The sequence below is a fragment of the Lynx canadensis genome, chromosome E2 (genome assembly GCF_007474595.2).
Source record: "Lynx canadensis isolate LIC74 chromosome E2, mLynCan4.pri.v2, whole genome shotgun sequence".
NCBI lineage: Eukaryota > Metazoa > Chordata > Mammalia > Carnivora > Felidae > Lynx > Lynx canadensis.
This window is the reverse complement of record NC_044317.1, coordinates 38,959,560-38,982,151: the sequence shown is the minus strand read 5'-3', so window position 1 is coordinate 38,982,151 and position 22,592 is coordinate 38,959,560. Positions and strand designations below refer to the sequence as shown.

The 22,592-nt window shown below is 49.5% G+C and overlaps 1 protein-coding gene and 1 long non-coding RNA gene across 4 annotated transcripts; one reads left to right on the top strand and one right to left on the bottom strand.

The window, feature by feature from the left end:
- Positions 1 to 2,881: 2,881 nt before the first annotated feature.
- LOC115503003 lies at positions 2,882 to 10,970 on the bottom strand. Its single transcript, XR_003965274.1, has 2 exons — positions 10,668 to 10,970; positions 2,882 to 3,545 (listed from the first exon to the last, which is right to left on the bottom strand). It is a non-coding gene; the product is annotated as an uncharacterized LOC115503003 (long non-coding RNA).
- A 272-nt stretch (positions 10,971 to 11,242) lies between these two features.
- Positions 11,243 to 20,794, top strand: CE2H19orf12 (chromosome E2 C19orf12 homolog). 3 transcript variants are annotated; one of them, XM_032591419.1, is made up of 4 exons: positions 11,243 to 11,366; positions 12,428 to 12,761; positions 16,062 to 16,231; positions 19,731 to 20,794. In XM_032591419.1, exons 3-4 carry the CDS (start codon positions 16,072 to 16,074, stop codon positions 19,994 to 19,996), a joined length of 426 nt encoding a protein of 141 aa, XP_032447310.1. In that variant the 5' UTR covers positions 11,243 to 11,366; positions 12,428 to 12,761; positions 16,062 to 16,071; the 3' UTR covers positions 19,997 to 20,794. The 3 variants fall into 3 exon arrangements, with proteins under 3 accessions (XP_032447310.1, XP_030155315.1, XP_030155313.1); XM_030299455.1 differs by lacking the exon at positions 12,428 to 12,761; XM_030299453.1 differs by lacking the exons at positions 11,243 to 11,366; positions 12,428 to 12,761 and having other exon boundaries at positions 15,348 to 16,231.
- Positions 20,795 to 22,592: the final 1,798 nt, after the last annotated feature.

Sequence of the window (22,592 nt, the reverse complement as noted above, 5' to 3'; positions counted from 1 at the left end):
GTTTGAGACGTTGCAAATCATTCCAGAATGCCCTCTGAACTTCTCGCTCAGTCCACCTGTCCACAAAATGGCTGGGATTCATTCGATTGTGCTACCTGTCTGATAAACAGTCTTTTGATAATAGACAATCTTAAAAAAAAAAACCCTAAAATCACTGCATGGACAGCAAATTGTTCTGCAAAGTGATGGTGTTTATATAATACACCAAAAGACCTTTTTAAAAAGTGCTCAAGATTTGTCAGTTTTCTCAAGATGATATTTTCTTTGTTTTAATCAGATCAGCGGTCTTGTGGGCATGTATGTATATTTATGTATAGCTAGAATTTAAAAATTGCCATGTAAAAACCCATAAAAATTGACTAGGATACTTGTGGCTTGTAAGAGGAAGGGGGTGTTGCATATTTCATTATGGGAATACAATAAACTGTTACGTATAACAGCTGTCCTTCACTTAGAAGAAAGGTAGGCAGCAATACTAAAAATGTGACCATGTGAAAGGCAAGGTGTTAGTTTGGAGCTTTAGACCCCCAACTGCTGATACATGGCATGGATCTTCATGGCTATGGACGGGGTAGTCCAGGAAGAGAGTGGGAACACACTGAGGCTGGTCCATCGGGAAGAGGGCAGCAAGATGGGGAGAGCCTGGCTGGGCCCCAGAAACTTTCAAGAACCGGGGTGTCTCAGTATTCTCTCTCAGGCTATTTGATGGCTGATGCTGTCACATCCATCCCTCTCTGGTTACTATAAACCTTAAAGTCTGGGACACCAACATTTTGTGTTGGAGGTGCTTTGAGAAGGTCCTGGGAAGATCTGAAGTTCCCGTTCATTCAGGCCAGGCAGGCTAAGTAGAGAGAGTCTTCTGAAGCAGAAGTTGAGACAGAGGGCTGAAAGAGGAACCAGGAAGACACAGGCTCCTGGGGCTCCCCCTCTGTTTTCCCCGCCCCTCTCTGGCAATCTTTAGGATTCTGTGTTGACATTCCACTGTAAGTGGACTGAGAACTTCAATAACTTTTGTTTATTAACATGAATAGACTTCCATTAAACCTGAAATACTTGGAGACACCAACAAGGCTGATAACTATTAAATAATAATTATTTTAAAAAATTTCTTTGATGTTTATTTTTGAGAGAGTGAGACAGAGTGTGAGTGAGGGTCAGAGACACAAAATCCAAAGCAGGCTCCAGGCTCTGAACTGTCAGCACAGAGCCTGATGCGGGGCTTGAACTCACGGACCTCGAGACCATGACTTGAGCTTAACTGACTGAGCCACCCAGGTGCCCCTAAACAATAATTATTAGTGATAATCACTAGTGAATGCCAAGTACATACTAGTCATCTTTTAGGTGGCGAAGAAACAGGGGTAAATAAGGCATAGTAAATTCCTCTCTTGTGGATCTCACATTCCAGGAGGGAGAGCGTCGGGCAAATTAGGGGTGCCCCATGCTCTCAAGAGTCTATCTTATCCAGGCTGTTTTTCTACTGAAAGGTTTGGCTTGCAGCCACCTCATTCCAAAGCATGGGTCATTGCAGATTTCTGATTCCTGACCAAGGTGGACAGACTCCCCTAGCTCAGGCCTTGGTGTCCTTCCTGGATCCCCTAACTGACAGCACTACCTACAGTCCCCTCTATAGCATCGCAACACTAAGTGCCATCCATTTGTCTCCTTGTGACTTCCCTCTCCAGGACCTCAGGGACCCATGATGAAGAATCGCATCTCTCTTGACTACTGCTCTATTCCCCCATCTGGAAAGGGGGCTGGCACCGACAGAGCGCTGAGTCCATGTTGGCAGATGGTTGGTTTGGCTGTGACATGGGATACCATTAACAGTAACTGGCCACTGAATTTGCATTGACTAGAAAGAACATAAGAAATGGTGGCTTTAGCCATGTGGTACTCTCCTCCGGACCTTAAAAAAAAACCCTGCCAAAGAATATTAATGGTAACCATTTGTGATAACCGGTCTCCAAGACAGTTCTCAATGACCCTCATGTATTGTAGTCACACCTTTGTGGAGCTCCCTGCCGTGCTGACAAATGCTGGGCTGCACCCACGCACGGGAAATTGAGGAAGTGACCAAAGCTAGATCATAAAGATAGGTGGCTCCTGCTTCGTGTCTTGGATCATTTGCTCTGGAAGAAGTCCACTGCTTAGCGGTGAGGATGCTCAGGCAGCCCTGTGGAGCAGCGGAGGTGTCAAGGAACTGAGGCCCCCTTGCCGAGAGCCATGTAAGTGTGTTCTGGTGGAAGCCCATCCTCCAGCCCCAGTCAAGCCTTCAAATGACTGCAGTCTCAGGACAGAGCCCAGGCTAGAACTGCCCAACTAAAGCATGTCCAAATTCTTGACCCACAGAAACCGTGAGATGTATTAGACCTTCACTGTTGTCCGAGGCCACTAAGTTTTGAAGTAACCTGTTATGCAGCAATAATCACAGACAAGGCGAAGTTGGAGCTGTTCCTTAATCCAACTGCTGACATTTCCTTGGTCTGATACACATTTTAGAAAAGGAGCTTCAGAAAATGTTACATTGTTAAAAGTTGCAACCTTAGGGGTGTGCTTACTTTGCAAATGCAACTTGAGAGATGCCCCTTAACCTCCAGCTCCTTGCCAGGACATTGCTACCCCTGAGCCCCTCCTACATAGATTCTGGAGCTTTCACTGCAAGAAAAGCAGGCTAACAAAGTGAGAGCCTTGGCCATCTAGTTTATTCCCACAACCAAGGTGGACTGCAAGAGTTGGCTATCTGGCTCAGAGGAAGCGAAGCTGGGATCTGGCTGGGAGGAGACCTTTCCTTTGCACACTGTGCGTCCTGCCCGGGGCTGAATTATCTCAATAATAAAGGAAAGGAAGACTTCATGCTATGTAAATAAACCCCAAATTCGGCCATTATTCATTTTTATTGAAATAGCATGCAAATTACTTAAACTTAGCAGAAAGCAGCCCGGTGAAAACAAGGGGCATCGGGGGCCAGTCACATTCGTTGCAAATCCACACACGACGTTCCACTAGCCCTTAATTACTTGCCCGTGCACACCGGCGGGGCTGCGCCCTTTGTCTCGCTCGTTTTGCTGGCGGTGCTAGCGACTGGGACTCCCTCCCCCGCCCGGAGCAGATGGGCCCAGGGCCTTTGTTTTCCGGGTGAAGCAACGCGGCCGCCGCGCAAGCCTGGACTCCGGGGCTGCCCGAGCAGGGGTTCCCGCAAGCCTGGCCCCCGGGACTGCCGAGCAGGGGTCCCCGCTGAGGTCTCTGCGCTCTCTGCGCTCCCTGCACCGTGGCTTTCCCCTGATTGCCGCATTATTGGAAGCCTCTTTGCTCCCATTGTGTGGGCGCTGTAATCTCTGAGGTTCCTGGAGTTATTTTGAGGAGCTTACTTGAGAGCAATCCCTTGGCTCGCTCAGATCACTCTCCACGCTGCCGGCTCTGGCAGAGCGGCCACCATGCGCGGGCCTCTGATCCCCAGGACTGGCCTGGTGTGCCGCAGGCCCTGCTGCCCACCGACCTGGGCTGGCTCCTGCCTGGGGCTCCGCTAGCAAAGCTGATGGCGACTGAAAAAGAAAATCCTGCAGTGAGGATTTCGACCAAGGGAGGGGCAGCAAGTACTTAAGCCCAGACACCTGCTGGAAGCTGGGAGGTGGCCGAAGGAGGGGGCCCCTGGTAGAAAGGGCTATTGGGGGGGTACTGGGTGTCCTCTCCGCATCACTGAATTCCTGACCCACGGAAATTGCCAGAGATGATACAGGTTTATCTCCCCCGACCTTCACCCAGAAGTCCCCGTTATCAGGGCCTGAGTACTGAGGTGAACAGAACATCATTAACTGTGCTCCTCCTCCCTCACCCCCCTCCAGTGGATAAGCATCCATGGGATCAGAGGGTATCTGCTTTCATAGCAGAGAAGCGGCTTGTGGAAAGGAATGTATGCCAATGGGATCCCTTTTTCCACTGGTTTCCATCCTGAAGTCAGGCACATGCTCCCCCAAGGCAACTGAAATTTTGCAGTGGATGGCCAGCTGTGGGTTAGGAATGGGGATAGGGAGAAGCTGAGACCCCAGGTAGTGCCAATGCTGCTGTGAATTCCAAGGCACCCCTCTTTTGGGAGCGCCAGCTATGGGATTATTTTTGTGTTGGAGAACTCCAGGGCCATTCTCCTCTCTGACTTTCTCCATATTCATAACTTCTCTGTTTTACCCCCCTCAGCCTCTCCCTGCCTTCCAAGGCACTCAGCACCTTCCAGAGCAGTAGCCTCCATCCTGTCCCTGCCATGAGAACAGAGGCCTAGAGGCCAGGAAGTTTGGGGTTTTGTGCTGATTCTGTGACTAACAGTGTAACCATGGAGAGTCCTTTCCCCTCTCTATTTCTTGGGGAGCCTAAGAAATCATCTGGAGACCAGGGTGCCTAGAAGCTTTGAACTCTCTCTAAAGGCTGTGACTGGGGGGGCCTCCACTTTTCCCAGGGCCCAGGAGATGTCCCCCACATCAGTAGTTCTGGACTCTAAGCTGAGAGTGTGTTTCACCAGGGACGTGTGGAAATGGTGGCTAGTCTCAGAGCTGGTTCTCATAGGGCTGGAGTGCTGTGGGTAGGTATTTGGGAACTTCTCACGGTCCTTGAATCCTTTCATTGTGGAGAGGTCCACTGGGCTTAAAGTTAGATTTAATGTCCAAGATTTGAGGACCATCCTTTTCCTGGAGGCTGTGACTTCCTGGCAGCTAAGATCATTGTGGTGGAATCAATGAACATGCTTCCAGATCCCGGCCTGGCCTCCAACAGCTGGGGGTCTGAAGCCAGTGAAGTAACCAGGAAAAAGTCCTGCCTCCCCCTCCCCTCCGCTCTTCTCCCCTCTGGGCTGCCATCCGAAATAGGATATTACTTAACTGAACTGTGCTTGAAGCTTCAAGGTCTCTATTGTATTCTAACATTATTTACTCCTTCTCAAACTATTGTTTATTGGGTTCATTTAATTCAAGGGCTCTAGGTATTTCTTCAGCAGTAATAAAAAAAAAATCAGTGCTAGGCACTGAATGGTGTGCCTACCTCCGCCCCCGCCCCCAATTCATGTTGAAGCCTGAAACCCCAGTGTGACTGTCTTTGGGGAGGAGCTTATAAGGAGGTAATTAAGGTTCAGTGAGGTCTTAAGGGTGGAGCCCTGATGTGATAGGATTAGTGTTCTCATAAGAAGAGACACCAGATGGGGCGCCTGGGTGGCGCAGTCGGTTAAGCGTCCGACTTCAGCCAGGTCACGATCTTGCGGTCCGTGAGTTCGAGCCCCGCGTCGGGCTCTGGGCTGATGGCTCAGAGCCTGGAGCCTGTTTCCGATTCTGTGTCTCCCTCTCTCTCTGCCCCTCCCCCATTCATGCTCTGTCTCTCTCTGTCCCAAAAATAAATAAACGTTGAAAAAAAAAAATTAAAAAAAAAAAAAAAAAAAAAAAAGAAGAGACACCAGAGACTTGGATCCCCGCTCCCTACCACAAACACAAAGAAGAGGCCATCGCCAAGGTGGAAGGCCTGCAAACCAAAAGATCTCTGAATGAAACCTGCCTTCCCAGCACCCTGATCTTGGGCTCACAGGCTCCAGAACTGTGGGGCATGTCCTGTAAGTCCCCCAGTCTTCGGTGACTTGTTTCGGCAGTCTGAGCAGGCTAAAGCATGTGTGGATACGACAATGTATCTGATGTGTTGAAGAAACTCTGTGTACCAGAAACTGACAACAGACACACAAACGCCAGGGGTCACTTAGTCACAGTCTGTACTGCAGCAAAACAACCTCCCCAAACCCTCCAAACCATCCACATTCTGCCACGGAACAAAAGCCCAAACACATCAACGTTTTAAAACAAAACCCAGAAAACAACTAAAGCGGCATTAAAGTAAAAACTACTTGGGAGAAAGAATTTCCATCCTATGAGCAATTTGAAATAAAAACTTCAGACTCATAATAGTGACTCTACCATCATTTTCTGTAATAAAACATCTATTATAACAGATATGGCAATACAATAAAAGTCCTATTGTTCCGGAAACTGTATTATAACTGAAACAGGATAATTATAGAAATACTTGCATGAGAATTGCATGTTCAACAGAACCATTGAAAATCACTCTTCTCACACTGAAAATAAGTCTTCCAGGTACAGAGAACTCTTCAGTGAGATCTGAAATAGAAGGCAACGTGGCCTTTTTTTTTTTTTTTTTTCAAATCTTTTATAGCAGCATAACCTTCCAAAGCCCCCTCAGGGCCATCTGTAACATGTCTCCAAGGGCCCACCCGGCTCTGAGTTCCACACTTTATTTGGAAAACTAAAATCCGATGGTAGATTTTGAAGTAGGGCATCTCTCTATTCTTTCCACAGACAGATTTTAGGGTGAATCTCAGTTCTATCAAGTTCATTTTGTAAATTCTAACTTAGAATTTCTAGCTTCTAGAGCAGCGGACCCCTGGAGCATTCTGCAGAGATCCAATCGTTTTTTGAAGGCATTGCTGGCACTGCAGCTCTCCCAGCCTTGTGGTTGACACGGGGGCTCTTGGCTCTGTTCCTCCTGAAGTCCTCACAGCAGCCCTTCGGTGTTGAGAGCAAGGATTCTTCTCATTTAGTAGCTGAGGAACCTGGGAACTGTCTGGATGGGAGCAGGGGCAGGGGATTTGTCTGGAAACTGCATTTGCACCATAAACACACTGTTTTTCCTTAGCTTGCCTATTTATTTGATGTGGCTTTGGGGAAACTGACAAAAATTACAGAGGAGTAGGAGGCCAGAGGGCCTGTGAGCCATCCCTTGTCACCTGACTACTGACTTCTGATGCTCCCTCCCCGTAACCTGGCACTTGCAGGGCTGGAAACTGGAGGAAATTCACAGAACCATGATGGTGGCTGAGGGACCAAGGGAGTGTGCAGGGAGGAAATAACAACAACAACAACAACAACAACAACAACACATACTCAGCACCATGGCAAATAAGTAGACAGGTGCTGAGTGATGACTGAAGGGACATGATAGCCATCTACAGATATCTGAAGGATGTAAACACCAAGGAAGAAGATGAATTAATTATTTAGAGGCACAGTGATGAAGGTCTGGACCAGCTCCATTACCAGCCCCCAAACCACCTTGCCCACAACAGTCCTTTCAGAATTAAGCTCCCCCAAGACCAAAGACAGGCAGCTTGATGGTCCCTCTGCACACAACAACTGTGATACAAGGCATGGGCCGAGGCTCCTACTTTCATTGTGCCAGCATGTACCATGTGTGTACTCAGATGCTTATCATCACAGCTGCCATTTGTTGAATACCTGGTGTTTTGCGTTGAATTGTGTCACCCCGAAGACTTTGTAGTCCTACCCCCGAAACTTGTAAATGTGACCTTATTTGAAAATAGAGTCTTTGAAGATGTCATCAAGTTCAGATGAGATCTTTAGGGTGGGCCTTTAATCCAATATGAAGAGGGAAGTTGGGGCACAGGCACAGACACACAGGGAGAATGCCACGTGATGACAGATGCAGGGCACAGCTGCAAACCCACGAATGCCGAGGGCTGACAGCCACACCAGAAGCTGGGAAGAGGCCAGGAGTGATGTCCCCCACAGACTTCAGAGGGAGCTTGGACCTGCCCACACGTTGGACTGCTCTCCGAAACGGAGACAATAAATTTCTGTTTTAAGACACCCACTTTGTGGTGCTTTGTTATAGGGCCCTACCTGCTACAGCAGTGTGATGAATATTTCCCATATGAAAGGAATGGCTTGCATCTTAGGGAGAAGGCTGGGGGCAAGGGATACCCCCTCCATCCCAAGGGCCAAGGAAGGAAGGGTGTCCTAGGCCCACCATATGGGGTTGGAATCCCTCCTGACCCAAAACCCTGGCTCTATGGTTGCAAGTCTGGATCAAGATCCCTGGGAATCCCTAAGCACAAGACTATGGCACCTCCTTAGAGGTAATCTAAAATAGAAAGAAGGCTCAGTTGGTGGAACATGTGACTCTTGATCTCGGGGTTGAGTTCAAGCTCCATGTTGGGTGTAGAGATCACTTAAAAAACATGAGAAATAAAAATTAAAAATGAATAAAAAACAAAAAGAACACTGTAAGATTTTAGTGTTCAAAATGACATCAAGTTTACTCATATGCTTTGATTAAGAGGTTGCAGGGGTTTATGTGTGTGTGACCTGTATATGGAATTGTCCAGCTCTGGGTCTGGGCTTTTTTTATCCTGAAAAAGCCATAAAAGGTAGGAGCTAGCTAACTCAAACTCTAGAAAAGTTGGGGTGGGGAGAAAGGTGCTGACTTCAGGGGGCCCCATGGCCCTCAGGCTGCACTCCTTCACACCCATCCCTTGCCCTCTACCCCATTTTAGATGGACCTTGCACCTTGCACCTTCCTCAAGCCCAGAGAGTCCCCCTGGGGATCGTGTCTCTCTTTGGCCCCTGATTCAGGATCTCTGACTCTCTGGCCTAGGGACATTTCTCCCTCCCCTCAGTGGTCATGGAGACAGCCCAGCAACCTTGGGGAGCCAAAGATGCTAAGTTAACATTTGGTGAATGTGTGGATCATAGTCTGAAGCCGGCTTTATGAATGCAGACCAGCATGCTTTGGGATTCTTGCACCCTTCTGGAAAATGGTGGATTGCGAAGGCATGGGGTGGAATCAGATTTCCTGCCTCTCTGGGCACATGAGGCTCACATTTGGGACTCTGGAGATGTTTTTCACGAGAATAATCTTGATCCCTATACATTTCCTCCTTTACTCTTCAGTAGTATCCTATGGGACAGGGACTATCATTGTTGTCATTTCCCAAATGAGGAAACTGAGACATAGAGAAGTTGAATGACTTTCCCAAGGTCACCCAGCCAGATCTTAGGACTGTAAGCATTATGAGAGCACTATCTGTATGCTGGGACAGGAAACAGTCACCATGATGGCGACCCTGCTGTGCACCTCCTTCACAGGACCGACTCTACAGGAGGCCCAGATGACACTATGAGACTGTGGAATCATCTGTTACATTTATGGGCTTCTGTGTGTGCACCCACTCATATCAGAATGAAGGTGCCAGGTTGCTGATAGGTGCAAAGTTTGCGGGACTTTTTACAGTTCACCTTCTCTTCTCAAGAGGGTCCTGACCTTGAAGTTTCTTTCCCTTCCAGCATCTTTCCTGCCTACCAGTACTCCCCTTACCACCTCTGGGGAAGGAGTCAGCAGCCCAATTCTTTAATGAGCCACCAGAGGGAGCTGCCTGCAGAGAAACTAGAGAATCTCCCCCAGGTCGGGGCCTGGAGATGATTGAGCTATTCTTAGCCTCAGTTAACTTTCATTGTTGAATGTCACCCAAACTCAACAAAAGCTCCTACTCAGAAATGGATGGGGTTATTTCACTGTGGCCAGGGAACCCTGGTTAATGCTCAAGGCCCTTTCTCACAGGAGGACAGAAGGGAAACGGAAGTAACAAAAATGATGATAGATGATAGTTATAGAGTACAAAGTTTCAATTCTGCAAGATAAATACATGCTAGGAATCCATGCAGCATACTGCCTACAGCTGATAATATTGTATCATACACTAAATGTATACTAAAGAGGGTAAATCTTACATGAAGTGTTCTCAACACTCACTCTCTCTCTCTCTCTCTCTCTCTCTCACACACACACACACACACACACACACACACACGATAATAGTAATAATAAAGAGAGTGGGAAAAAACTTCTGAAGTGATTGATATGTTTATGGTATAGATTGTGATGATGGTCTCACAGGTATATGCTTATCCCCCAACTTATTGGCTTATATACCTTAATACGTACAGCTTTTTTAAGTCAGCAAATATATATACCTTTTTTTTTTTAAACACCTTATTGGGACATGTATATACTATAGTATATACTATATGTCTGTATATGTATAGTATATGTATATACTATAGTATATACTATATGTCTGTTTAAATATATAGTATATATATATATGCATATGTGTTTATATCTGTGTGTGTACATACATGGTATTTATGTGTGTATATATGCGTGTATATATGTGGTATATACATATGTGTGTACTTTCCCACTCAAAAGAGGAAAAAGAAGAAAAGGAAACAAGATGACTGGTGGTGTAAAAGAGGCCCATCCTCCGGGTGTCTACAGTACCCTGGAAAGCCAGGCTAAGTGCTGGGTTCAGCAAGGTCTTCGAGCCAGGTGGACCCAGGTTAGAGTCTGAACCCTGACACACCCTACCTGGGTGGCCTTGGGCAGACCGACCTCTCCATACCCGGCTTCTCCTATCTGTAATATGGCAGTGGCAACCATGCCTAGGTGACAGGACTACTGCCAGGATTAAGTGGTAGTCCACGGAAAGCCACCAGAGCCTTTTTCAGATTTGAAATGGTTCAAGGCCAGCCCTTGTGAGCCCGTGTGTAGGAGGACAGGGGTGGGGGAGGGGGTGGGGGGAATCTCCTGGATACTCTCTCGAAAGTATCCCCTGCACACCCTCCCCACCTCTGCCCCCTCCCAACAGTCTCCCCAACCTCAGCTTTGTCCTGGAAGCTGGGCGTCCCCCTTCCCTTGGGACCCTGGGTAAAGCCAGCGCTTAGCCTTTCAACCCCCCAGACCCAGAGGCGTCTGGTGCCAGCACCGGCCTCCAGCTTATGTTGGACTTTGGCCCATACATTCACCGAACATTAATTTAGTACCTTTGGCTTCCCGTGGTTGCTGGGCTTCCCGTGGTTCCCATGATCGCTGAGGGGAGGGAGGATAGTCCCTAGGCCTGAGGGTCAGAGATCCTGAATCAAAGGTCAAAGGGAAAGAGGATCCCAGGAGGCCTTTCCGGGCTTGAGGGAGTTGCAAGGTGCCAAGCGCATCTAAAACGTGTGCGGGCTGGGGTAGAGGACAGGGGATGGACGCGCTGGAGCGCAGCTTGGGGACCACGGTGACTTCAGCCTGCACGGCCCAGCCTGACGGAGGCCTGGGCCCGGAGGAGGAGGAGGGGCGCCGCCTGCGCCCTCGGGCTCCGCGGCGAGCCTGGGCCCGGCAGGCTGCGGGAGCGCGGCGCTACGCGGCGCCGGGGTGAGTGGCGGCCGGAAGGCCCCCCGTGCGGGCGAGCCGGAAGGCGGGAGGGCGGAGCCGGGGCCGCCGCGGGTGCCGGGGGACGCTCGGCGGCGCGGGACTCGGGTCGCGCGGGTCTGGGGCTCCCGGCGGCGACGCGGGCGGCCGACCGCCTCCCAGCGGGGGGAAGGGCCTCCGTGCGCCGGCGTCGCGCGGGGTGAGGCCGGGCGCCCAGGAGGTGGGGCCGGGAGGCCTGCGGGCTGCCGGGCCTAGCCTGTCACGTTGCTAGGGTATTCATTTTCCATATGAAGACACTGAGGTACGGAGAGGCTGACGTCACATCAGAAGTAAGCAGTAGCAGCAGAGCTGGGTTTAGAACCCGGGCTGCCAGACTGGGGGGGGGGGGGTGGGGGGGCTCGTACGCAGCGGTGCGCCACGCAGTGACCCGGGTTTGTGTGTGACCTCCTCAGTTACCCACGTGTATGTGTCCTCCTCAGTAACCCGGTGGGTGGGTATCACCCTCCTCAGTGTCCCGGGGGCGGGGGGTCAGGACGGAGTCCTAGTTAGGATACCGGGTGAGTCAGCACGCCTGGACTCGCCCTATGGGGACCGTTTAGAGATGACCCGAATGGATGTCAATGATTTAGGAGGGGCGAATTAGTTTGGTGAGGACAGGTGGCTTCTTTAGCCTTGAAAAAAGGAAACAGACTTTGAGAGGCTGCACAGCGGCCTGTTCATGGGCCAGGTAGGTAGGTAGGTAAGGTCACTCTGCCCGGGCCTGTGACAGAGAGAAGGCAGTACCTGCTTTGCTCTGACCTCCGTGGTACAAGAAGATAGGCCAGGGCGGCTTGCTCTTTTGATGTTTGTTTTTCTTTTTTTTTTTTTTTAAGTTTATTTATTTATTTTGAGAGAGAAAGAGCGGGAGCGGTGGAGGGGAAGAGGGAAAGGGCGCGTCAGAGAATCCCAAGCAGGCTCCGCACTGACAGTGTGAAGCCCCATTGGGGGCTGGAACTCAGGAACCGCCAGATCATGACCGGAGCCGAAGTCAAGAGCTGGACGCTTGCCCACTGAGCCACCCAGGCGCCCTGCTCTTTCTATTTTTTACGAGAAATTTGAAATCAGATGTATGTGAAATCAGATCTCTTAATACTGGCAACCAGCTGAGTTTTTAAAAAGTCTATGGGCGGGGTGCCTGGGTGGCTCAGTCGGTTAAGCGGCCGACTTCGGCTCAGGTCATGATCTCGCGGTTCGTGGGTTCAAGCCCCACGTCAGGCTCTGTGCTGACCCTCTCTCTGACCCTCCCCCGTTCATGCTCTGTCTTTCTCTGTCTCAAAAATAAATAAACGTTAAAAAAAACATTAAAAAAAAAAAGTCTATGAGCTAATCTGACAATGCTGGTGGGATCCAGGAGTAACCCTGGCCCCAGGGCATACAGAGGTGGGAAGACCAGGTTTACAGGAGCCAGTGCATACAGTGGAAGTTGACGACTTCCAACAGACGAGTAGAAAGTACTGAAGATTGCAGGTGAGCAAGATCTCTGTTTGAGTCCTTAGGGGCTTGCTTTTCTAATTTTTTGGTTTTTGTTTTTTAAACAGGGTGCATGGAGGTCTGTGTTAGCGCTGAAGCCCTCCTCTCTCTCCTGTCTCACAATCTGGTCCATCTCAAAAAGCCGCGCTGCAGTCTCAGGGATGGGCTCATCTCCCTCTTTCCCAGAACCTTGCTGTAATCAGCAGACCAGCCTGGTGCGTGGAGAAAACCGGGGCTGCAAGTTGGCATTTGCCTTCCCTGTGGCTGGCAGATGGGCTTTCTGTGACCAGAACCTGTTTTGTGGACAAATCTGATTCTGAAATAGGTGTGATATGGGAGGGGAGGCCCCATTCCCACCCTCTGAGGTCTGTCCCCATCAGAGTACTCTTCCTCCCTCCTCCCTCCTCCCTCCTTCCTCGCTTCCCTGTTGCTTACAGACAAAGGCAAGCTTGGAGTGGGAGAAGGAGCAGGACTGCTTCCTCCCTCAATCTGGCAAGCCTGGAGAAGTCAGGAGGCTGAGCTTTTTAGCAAGGACTCAGGAGATGGGGTTACAAACCTTTCTTCCACAAGAGTCTATTGATGCTCTAGCTTCTAAAATGATTCCTGCAAGGAAATTAAGCCAGCTTTCTCTTGGATTGAGGCAGCCACAGTGCCACTGCTTTCTGTGGTGTAGAGCTATTGAGCCCAGCCAGAGTTGGGCCACTTCTTCCCCTGCCCTCCCACGCACCGTGACACCTGCTGGTCCTCCAGTTCTGCAGAGCCCTGGGCCTGTGCCTTGTGCTGGTCTGCCTGGGCAAAGTGGAGGTTGAGAACAGCACTTGCACAATGATGCCTTATGAGCCCCTGTGGGTTTATATAAAGTCAATCAGAGCAGGCCGGAAGCTAGGGTTTTTTTGATGGACAATAGAGCGTGATGTGGCTGTTTCCTGCCTCGTTTACATGCGTTTTCTTGCTGTGCAGAAACGGTTTCGAGAGTGCAGATCATAATGCTACAGAAAACCTGTTTTAGGAGTGGTGTCTGGGCAGAGTGCACTGGCCAGGAGGCCAGCCTTGCAGACCACCCTTGGGGTCTTCATGTGCCCGGAAATGGGAAGCTCACTGCAGCTTCCAGAGGGGCTTTCCTAGGTCGGGAGCTTTGTCTCCCTTTCCCCAGCATAATTGACTGATAAAAAGCTAGATATAAACCAGATATAAAGTATACAATGATTGGACATTCTACAGGAGGGTTTTTAGCTTTTTGAAAGGCTTGACCATGAAACTAAATGCCTTTGGTTATCAATATTTGAAATAAATGAGCATTTGAAATAAAACTCATTTTGTGTTCATAGCTTCACAGGACCGTGGCTACTGGGTGAATCAAGTCCCACCCTCCATCCCGTCATGTTTCAGTGACTTCTGCTGTGTGCAGTCCCTTGGCTCTTGTAATGCTATTTTACTCTTGTGACACTTGTGAGTGGACAAGTCTTGACCCTCAAGTGGGCTGCCTTCCAGGGAGGAGAAGGCAGCATGTACTCTGTGAGAGGCTGCCAGTAGTGAGCAAAGGTGCCTGGAAGCTGGGAGGTGCCTTGATGGGTCCAGGACACACGCAGCCAAAGCAGGAACGGGCATCCTGACTTCTCCTCCAGTCCCTCGAGCGGCCCTTCAGGGCCTGCCCCTCATTGCCTCTATACCCCACTTGGTCAAACAGACCCATTCGGGGGATGCTTGTTTGCAGTTTCTGAACTTGAGGACTAAGTAAGAGATGTCAGATGTCCCGGGTCACGCTCTCTTAGGGTCTTGCTGTCCAAAGTGGGGTTAGAAGACCAGCTGGAGGCTTGTTCGAAATGCACAATCTCAGCCCACTCCTACTGGCTGTACTTAGCAAGGTCCTCAGTGGTTCCTGTGCACTGAGGAGAATCACTGATCTCAAGAATATTGCAGGGACCAGAGCACAGGAGACTTCTTACCTCTCTGGGGACTGCACAGAAGTTCTGAAACCTGACTGTGGTGATCCAGCAGGCCCACAGACTTCGTTCTAAGGGCTCAAATTGCTCTCCCAGGGTTGGGAGGGTAATTTTACACTAGAGGCTGGTTCTGGATTATCCTTGGGTCAAAAAGAAGATGTAACCGAAAGATATTGAGCAACAGGTTCTGCCCCAAACTTTGCAAGTTCCTTTAGCAACATTCCTTTAGCAAATGTGTCAGCCCTGAGTGAAAACGGGAGTGATGGAAAGGAAGTGCCCACTGAGTCTTGCGTTCAGCTGAAGCAGGAAGGAGAAGCACCAGCTCGGGCCGCTTTGATTTTAGCCCCCAGCCCAGGCAGGTGGCCCATCAGTGTAGTGTCTCTCCATTCACGCCCACCCTGGGTCAGAGCCCACCCTGCCCTTGCCCTGCCTGCCTGCCAGTTTCCCCCAGTATGGCAAACAATTTCCTGACCTCAGAGAAGTTTTTTAAGGTCATTGTTCCAAAGGCCCATCTGTCTCTGTCCAAACATATGCAACCCCCTGGAATTCTTTGGTTTATTTTATTCTCCGATTGTTTCATATTACCATGTCATCCTGTCTCTGTCTTTGATACCCCACATGCAGAACCGGATTGGGTTTAGGAGTGGTGTGTGTCAGTAACAGAATGTCCATTTGTTTATTTATTTTTTACGTTTTATTTATTTTTAACAGAGAGAGAGAGAGAGGCACAGCACAAGTGGGGGAGGGGCAGAGAGAGAGGGAGACACAGAATGGGAAGCAGGCTCCAGGCTCTGAGCTGTCAGCACAGAGCCCGATGCGGGGCTCGAACTCACAAACCATGAGATCATGACCTGAGCCCAAGTCAGACGCTTAACCAACTGAGCCACCCAGGCGCCCCCAGAATGTCCATTTAGAGCCATCATGTCTGAGGGCCTGCAGTATTCCAGACTCACACTGGCCACCTTGCATCCATTCTACTTATACCTTTCAAGAATCCAGCTTGTAGGTGGTTTGTCTCCATATTACAGGTGAGGAATGTGACGGTCTGCTCAGGGTCATGCAGCGGGCAAGTGCGGGCACAAGGCCGGTGTGGTCTCACATCCCAACACTTTCCCCTTTACTGGCTTGGCATGAGCTCAGTTGCACTGTCACACAAAAGAGGACTTGAGGCCAGGACTTTCTGCACCCTGCCAGGCTTTGCACACTGGGGATGCCTGAGCCAGCAGGACGGTCGCTGATGCAAGAGAGGTCAGTCTTGCCTCACTTGTGGTGAACCGGTAGAGCCTGCAGTTGGGGTTGCTCCTTAATCTGTCCTAAGTCAGAAGTTAAGCAGAGAGAAAAGAAGACCTTTCACCCATTCTGCTGATTCTGTTTGCTTGTTAACTAAATGCTACCCTGCTTTGTCTGTGACAACTTTTCACGTGACGGAGTGCTGTCGGTCGTGCGTATGGTGGAGCTACTGTTCTCTACTGAAAAATGAGGACTCTTCCTCAAAACTCTAGGGAGAGTAACATTTGGGTGGAAATACACTGACACCCATTGAAAGTCTCCCTCTGAAATGCTTCCTTTGAGGCTTGCCGAGATGCCCGTCGTGGTAGGAGACATCATGAAGCTGCTCTGCTCCATTTCCGAGGAGAGGAAAATGAAGGCGGCCGTCAAGCACTCTGGGAGGGGCGCCCTGGTCACAGGGGCCGTGGCCTTCGTCGGGGGCCTGGTTGGAGGCCCACCCGGACTAGCTGTTGGTAAGCGTGAATCCCTTGCAGGGGCAGCCAGCCTGGTGGGTGTTGTGAAAAAGGCCTTTGAGACCACGGAGACCTCATAAAGGTCTCTGTCCTGTGTGAGATGTTCAGTCAAGTTGCTTCTGTGAAATGATCTCTGTGTACATAATGTATCCTATTGAAGACGCAGCTTCTGAGTGTGAATGTCTCAGAAGTGCAGGGCGTTCTTGGAAATGGCATGTGTCATGCAGACCTGGGGGATGCCTCTCCCCGCAGGGGTGTGTCCTAGAGTCCGAGGATATCGGGGTGTCCTGGGTCCCTTGGATAGTCTCCTAACCCCGTCACCATTGCATATCACTGCAGAAGGGAACCAGGGAGAAGGCTGGGATTTGCTGAGCACCTGCTAGGAGCACATGCTGTCTGGCCATTTTACATAAGCCCATTCAGAGAGACTGCCCCATTCTGAAAGCAAACAATCTAATGCAGAAACAGCAATAAACTATGCTAGAGTGGCCATCCCTGCCCCTTTCTTTTGCCACCTGCTTCTATTTGAGAGCCAGTTTCTGGCAATGAATGGAGGTTTGGCTGATTTTCCCATCATTCCTTGGAGATAGGATGAGGTTGCTTCCTTTGGCTTAGGAATAGGAAGGAAGAATTCCTGTGTGGCCTGAACCGTGGGCTAGGGTGGCATTAGTGAGCTGGCTGCTGTGTGGGCCTGACTTGAGGAGGGGCTGGATTATGCCTCCCTTGAGGTGCCTCAGATGGACCCTGAAACATAGGGGCATTGGCTAAAGACATGGTCTGCTGCATTGGGCTCAGTGAATACTTAACTGAATGCCTGCCTTGTGCTGGGGAGGCTGTGCTGGGGACATCGGAGAGCTCAGAGTCTGGTGGAAATCCTGTCTGTACATGAGTATAGGCTGGAGAGGTGACTGTGTGTCTGCCAGGTTGGCTTCTGTTTCCCAGCTCCCCAGCATGGCTTCCTGCTCTGTTCTGCCTTTCTATAGCAGGATGGGCATATCCGAGGACATTTCATGAAGCTGAGATCACACTGGGGAGTAAATCAGCATGTGGGTGGCCCCAGACCTTCCACATGTACATTTCCCTTTCCAAACTGTGAATTAGTGAGTCCTGACTTCAGCTTCTCACCATCCAAGAAGCAGCCAGTGAGGGCGGAGACCAGGCCATTGCCTCTTTCCTCAGCAACATTCTGTATCTTTGTCCCACCCCATCTAGTGCACTCAGGGGCGGTCTTGATAGGATCGTTTATCATATAGCTGTTCTCAGATGCCATTGTGGGAGCATATATTTTATTCGGATTATGTAAAAGCTGGTGGAGAACAGGATGTCTGCAAAGAGAACCCGGGGGATTCGCTACTTGCAGCCCCTGCTCGTGGGCGGGAGTATCATTTTACCCAGAAAACAAAGGAATTTTCTCTTCTCCAAAGAGTTAGTAATTTGCTGGTCGATATTCCTGGCGACTTTTTGCATTAAGTGCTGCTCTAAATCAAATATTGATGTTCTCATAAAGGTTTAGTGCAGATGTGTGCAACTCTTGTCGACTCTAAGCACTTCACGGGTGTCATGGGGAAAAGTTCAGTAAAACTTGTAAATTACTGATTTTCCCTCCCCAGAATCCTCCCTGCCTTAGGAGCAGAAGGGGAGCCTGCCCAGGGGCAGTGCTGAGGCTCCAGGACTCGATGTTGGCCTGGTCTCTGTCTCAGGGGAGGGTGTGCTTCTTGAGAGGGTGCAGGTTTACGGGCGTGTGTGTAGGGTCCAGGCTACATATGGGTTCTCCCTGGCCCGGGGCTGTATTCTTTCAGATAAACCTCTTATTTGGGAGCAGTAGTAGATGTACAGAGAAGTTGGCAGGACCATGCAGAGAATTCCTGTATATCCCTCACCCAGTTTCTGTTCCCCTAACGTTAACGTCTTGTATTACAATGATACGTTTGTCAAAACTAAGAAGCCAACACTGATACCTGACTATTAGCTATTCTCCAGACTTTATTTGGATTTTGGCAGTTTTTGCATTAATGAACTTTTCCTGTCCCCAAATCCAGCTCGAGATATCACACTGCGTTTAATCCTCATGTCTCCTTAGTCTCCCCTGGTCTGTGACAGTTTCTCAGACTTTGCTTGTCTTTCACAGCCTGGGTAGCTTTGAGGAATATTGGTCAGGTATTTGTAGAATGCCTCTCTGTTTGGGTCTGCCTGATGACTTTCTCGTGATTAGCCTGGGGTTATGGACCATGGAAGGAGGTGGTGTGCCTATTTCATAGTGTCATCTCAGGTACACGTGACACCCACAGGGCCTCCCTGGTGACACCCACCTTGCTCACCTGGTTAAGGTGGTATTTGCCAGGTTTCTCCACTGTGAAGTTACCGTTTCCCATTTCCATGCTCTGCTCTACTCGTTGGAAGAGAGTTGTCATGTCCAGCTAGCTGGGCTGCATATTTTCAATACCTGATCATTGATATTTGAAAATCATGGGGCCTTTTGAAGATACAAATCTAGCATTCTGTGCAGTACCAATGGGTTGGCAAGGGGTAGCCACGGCCCATTTAGACAGGGAAACAGCTCCCTGTCACCCACAGGCTCACCCAGCCTTCCTCATTCCTCTCAGCCCCCTGCCTGGCCCCTGAAGGCACTAGGGTTTGAGACCTCTGCCCCAGGGTGCCTTTCTGTAACAAACCTGCATCCCACTTGATTAGACAGGACTTTCCGTTGACATAAGGACATCAAGTCCCCAAATCGTGCGCCTTAAATTTGATCATAAATTTACATTTAAAAACACTGATTATGCCCTTTTGGGGCCGCTGAAAAAGAAATAGTTGAGTAAGTTAAATCTGATATTTATCATCATACAACTCTGAAGGGGTTGCATTAAAAATAGTTGTTTCATTGAGGAGGGCACCTTTTGGGATGAGCACTGGGTGTTGTATGGAAACCAATTTGTCAATAAATTTCATGTATATATATAAAAAAATAAAAAAATAAAATAAAATAAAAAAAATAGTTGTTTCAAGAGTAAAGGTCTCCTTATCTGTCCCTAGGGTCCTTTAAGCACATGATTTCACTAGAAATTTCCAAAGTTCAGGGGCAAAGAGCATATTAGACACTCAATGGAGAAAACTCTGCCTCACCACTGAGATAATTCTCCTTGAAAATGCACTTGATCCCAGCTCTCTCCTTTCAGATGAGAGAGATTTTTGTGGGAAGCATGGGAGCCTTCGGCCCCTGGAAAAGATTGTAGTTAGCACAGCTATGAGGTGGGAGACGCTTCATGCAGAGCTTAAGGAAGGGCATGCTTGGGTGTCAATTATACGGACCCAAATGGACTGAAGACCACATAAACCTCTGCCCCCCGCACTGTGGGGTAGAGCGGGCACAGAGCTGAGCCCGTTCTGGCCCTCCCTGAATGTGCCTACTCGTCATGGTGGTGGACGTGCTCTCTGCAAGAACCTGAGACCGTCATTTACGATTACAGCCCAACTAATTAAGCCTTCCCTTGTTTTCTAGGGGGGGCCGTCGGGGGTCTATTAGGTGCATGGATGACAAGCGGACAGTTTAAGCCAATTCCTCAGATCCTAATGGAGCTGCCACCCGCTGAGCAGCAAAAGCTCTTTAATCAAGTCACCGCCATCGTCAGGCACCTGGAGTGGATGGACGCCGTGCAGCTGACCACGCTGGTCATGGGCAGTGAGGCCCTGCAGCAGCAGCTGCTGGCGATGCTGGTGAACTATGTCACCAAGGAGCTCCAGGCCGAAGTTCAGTACGATGACTAGGTCGTTTCTCCTGGGACGCAGGGGTCTCGTGTACGTGATTCAGACCCACAGAAGGGGACAGGGGGTTTGGGAAAGCCCCACATCATCAGTGTATTACCTTGCGTGGAATGAAAGCTGCTGGAGAGGTTACTGCGGCGCGGTATCATGCTCTGGAGATTATTTATGAAGACGTCGTGTTTTGGGGTTGTGTGCACTAATATGCACTGACCACCCTGTGGCTGGAGGGCTGGTGAAGAGCGACATCAGTGACAGCTTTCCGGGTCCACTGTTACTCACAAGGCAGTGTGGCGGAAGGCCCTTGTGTTCCACCTCCCCACCTGTGAAGGAGTCCTGTCCTAAGCACCTGTTAGAGGACGCCTGTCCTAAGCACCTGTTATGGGACCTGTTTCTCCCCTGGGGCCCTGGGTCTCAGGACCTGGGAGCTGGCCCATGAGGGAATCACATTTCCCTCATGTGCCCCTTCCCTGGCCAGTGACTTCCAAGTGTCCCTTCCACGGAGGGGCGGTCGGCATGTTGAGTGAAGCCACAACATCAAGACCCCCAGCCCTTCTCCCACGTGGCATACCTGGGCTCTCACCGTCCCAGGGGCTTACTCTCCCCATCTGAAAAGTCGTGGTAGTTCTTGAGGTTTGCTTTTCAAATTAAGTACTTTCAGTAAAAAGTGTTGCTCTTTCTGAATTGATAGAATCTAGGAAATGCGTCCACCCTAAATTCTCCCTTAATACTATATTCACTTTGTTTTCGGAACCGTAACTTGACTAGGTGTTATCAAATTGCAATAAATGTTTTCTGAACAGACCTCTTCTCACATATTTTGTGTAAAGCATTTGTAACACCCAGAGTTGTACACCTGGAGTGCAAGGGAATGCTGGATTTGTGGCTCTAAAGGATGACAGAAGCCTCCCAAGTCCAGTGCCTGAGACCCAGTTTTCCAGGTTTCCTGCTTCAGCCTCCCTGTGCTGCCATGTGTGCACCCTGCCCTGAGCCTCCCCTCCTCCCCTGGCACCTGCAGAATGCCCCTTAGGTCTCCAGGCCCTGGGCAGGACAGCAACTTGGGGCTGTCTCTGATGGGAAACGGCACGGGCCTCCCTGGGGGTACGGAGGAGGCCCTCCTGCTAAGGAGAACCAGTGTTCCAGCTCTTCCATTGGTGTAAAGGAAACTTCAGGGTGAATTAGAACCCACGCTGATTAAGGAAGGATTGAGCCTTTATCTCACAGAAAAAGTGCTCTTTAGCTGGCCTCAGCTAATACAAGTTAGGTGCCCTGGCACAGGCCACACCCCTGGAACTGATTAAGCCACTGGTCATTGATGTGCTGTTTGAGTTAATGGGGTGCAGGTAGGGGGCCATTTGGATGTTTCTTCTAACTCATAGAGGGTGATTGGGAAGTTGGGGGAAGCCTCACCCATGCATTACTTATGTTTTGGGTGGGCCTGACTCTCCCAGGCCCAGGGGACACAGGGGTCCTAGGTAAGAAGCCCTATACTGATGTCCACTGAAGTGCCCCTCTGGCCTGCCTGCCTTGATTCCTTGGAAAAACACTGGCCCAAGTGTTGGGTGACCAATTATGGGTCAGATGGAGCAGGCCTTGCTGAATGAAGTCACCCTTGACTAGCCAGGTCCTGGAGTGACCCATACTGGACTTTGGGCCCAAGATGGCAGACCAGACCTTGAGTCCTGTCTTCCATAGGAAGTAAAAGCACTTTCCCTTCAGGATTTCCTTTCGGCTCCTATGGTGTTAGTATTCTTATTTCTGTGTCTTCTATGAAAAAATCTTCATTTATTTATTTTTCAATAGGTAACACCAGCCTGGTACAAAACTTAGAAGACGTCAGACAGTACAAATGTAAAAGCAAGCCTTCCTCTTGCAGGGACCCCTGTTCCAGTCCTCTCCCCAGAGTATTCCTTAACTCTGTTTTTAAACAGTCTTTGAAAACCATTCATTTCCTTTTATTTGTTAGTGTTTGCTGATGAAAGCTTAGAAAAATCCAGAAAAGGATGATGTTTTACCGCCTAGATTATCAGTCTTTGTTTTTTAATGTTTGTTTATTTTGAGAGAGAGAGAGAGAGAGAGAGAGAGAGAGAGAGAGAGAGAGAGAATCCCAAGCAGGCTCTGAGGTGTCAGCACAGAGCCTGATACGGGGCTCAATCACAGGAACCCATGAGATCATGACCTGAGCTAAAATTAAGAGTCAGATGCTCATGGGGCGCCTGGGTGGCCAGTTAGTTAAGCGTTCGACTTCAGCTCAGGTCATGATCTCACAGCCTGTGAGTTTGAGCCTCGTGTTGGGCTCTGTGCTGATGGTTTAGAGCCTGGAGCTGCTTCAGATTCTGTGTCTCCCTCTCTCTCTGACCCTCCCCTGCTCACGCTCTGTCTCTCTCTCCTGCAAAAATAAATAAACATTAAAAAAAAAATTCAGACACTCAACTGATTGAGCCACCCAGGCACCCCTCAGAATATCACCCTTAACAAATTTGGTGTGTTTCATGCAAACCTTTTAATGCTATCTGTGCATATTTCCACCATATTTGCGTTCTTACTGTTAAGGCCTCTTTGAACACTTTTACCAATTAACATTAAGTAACATTTGTGATAT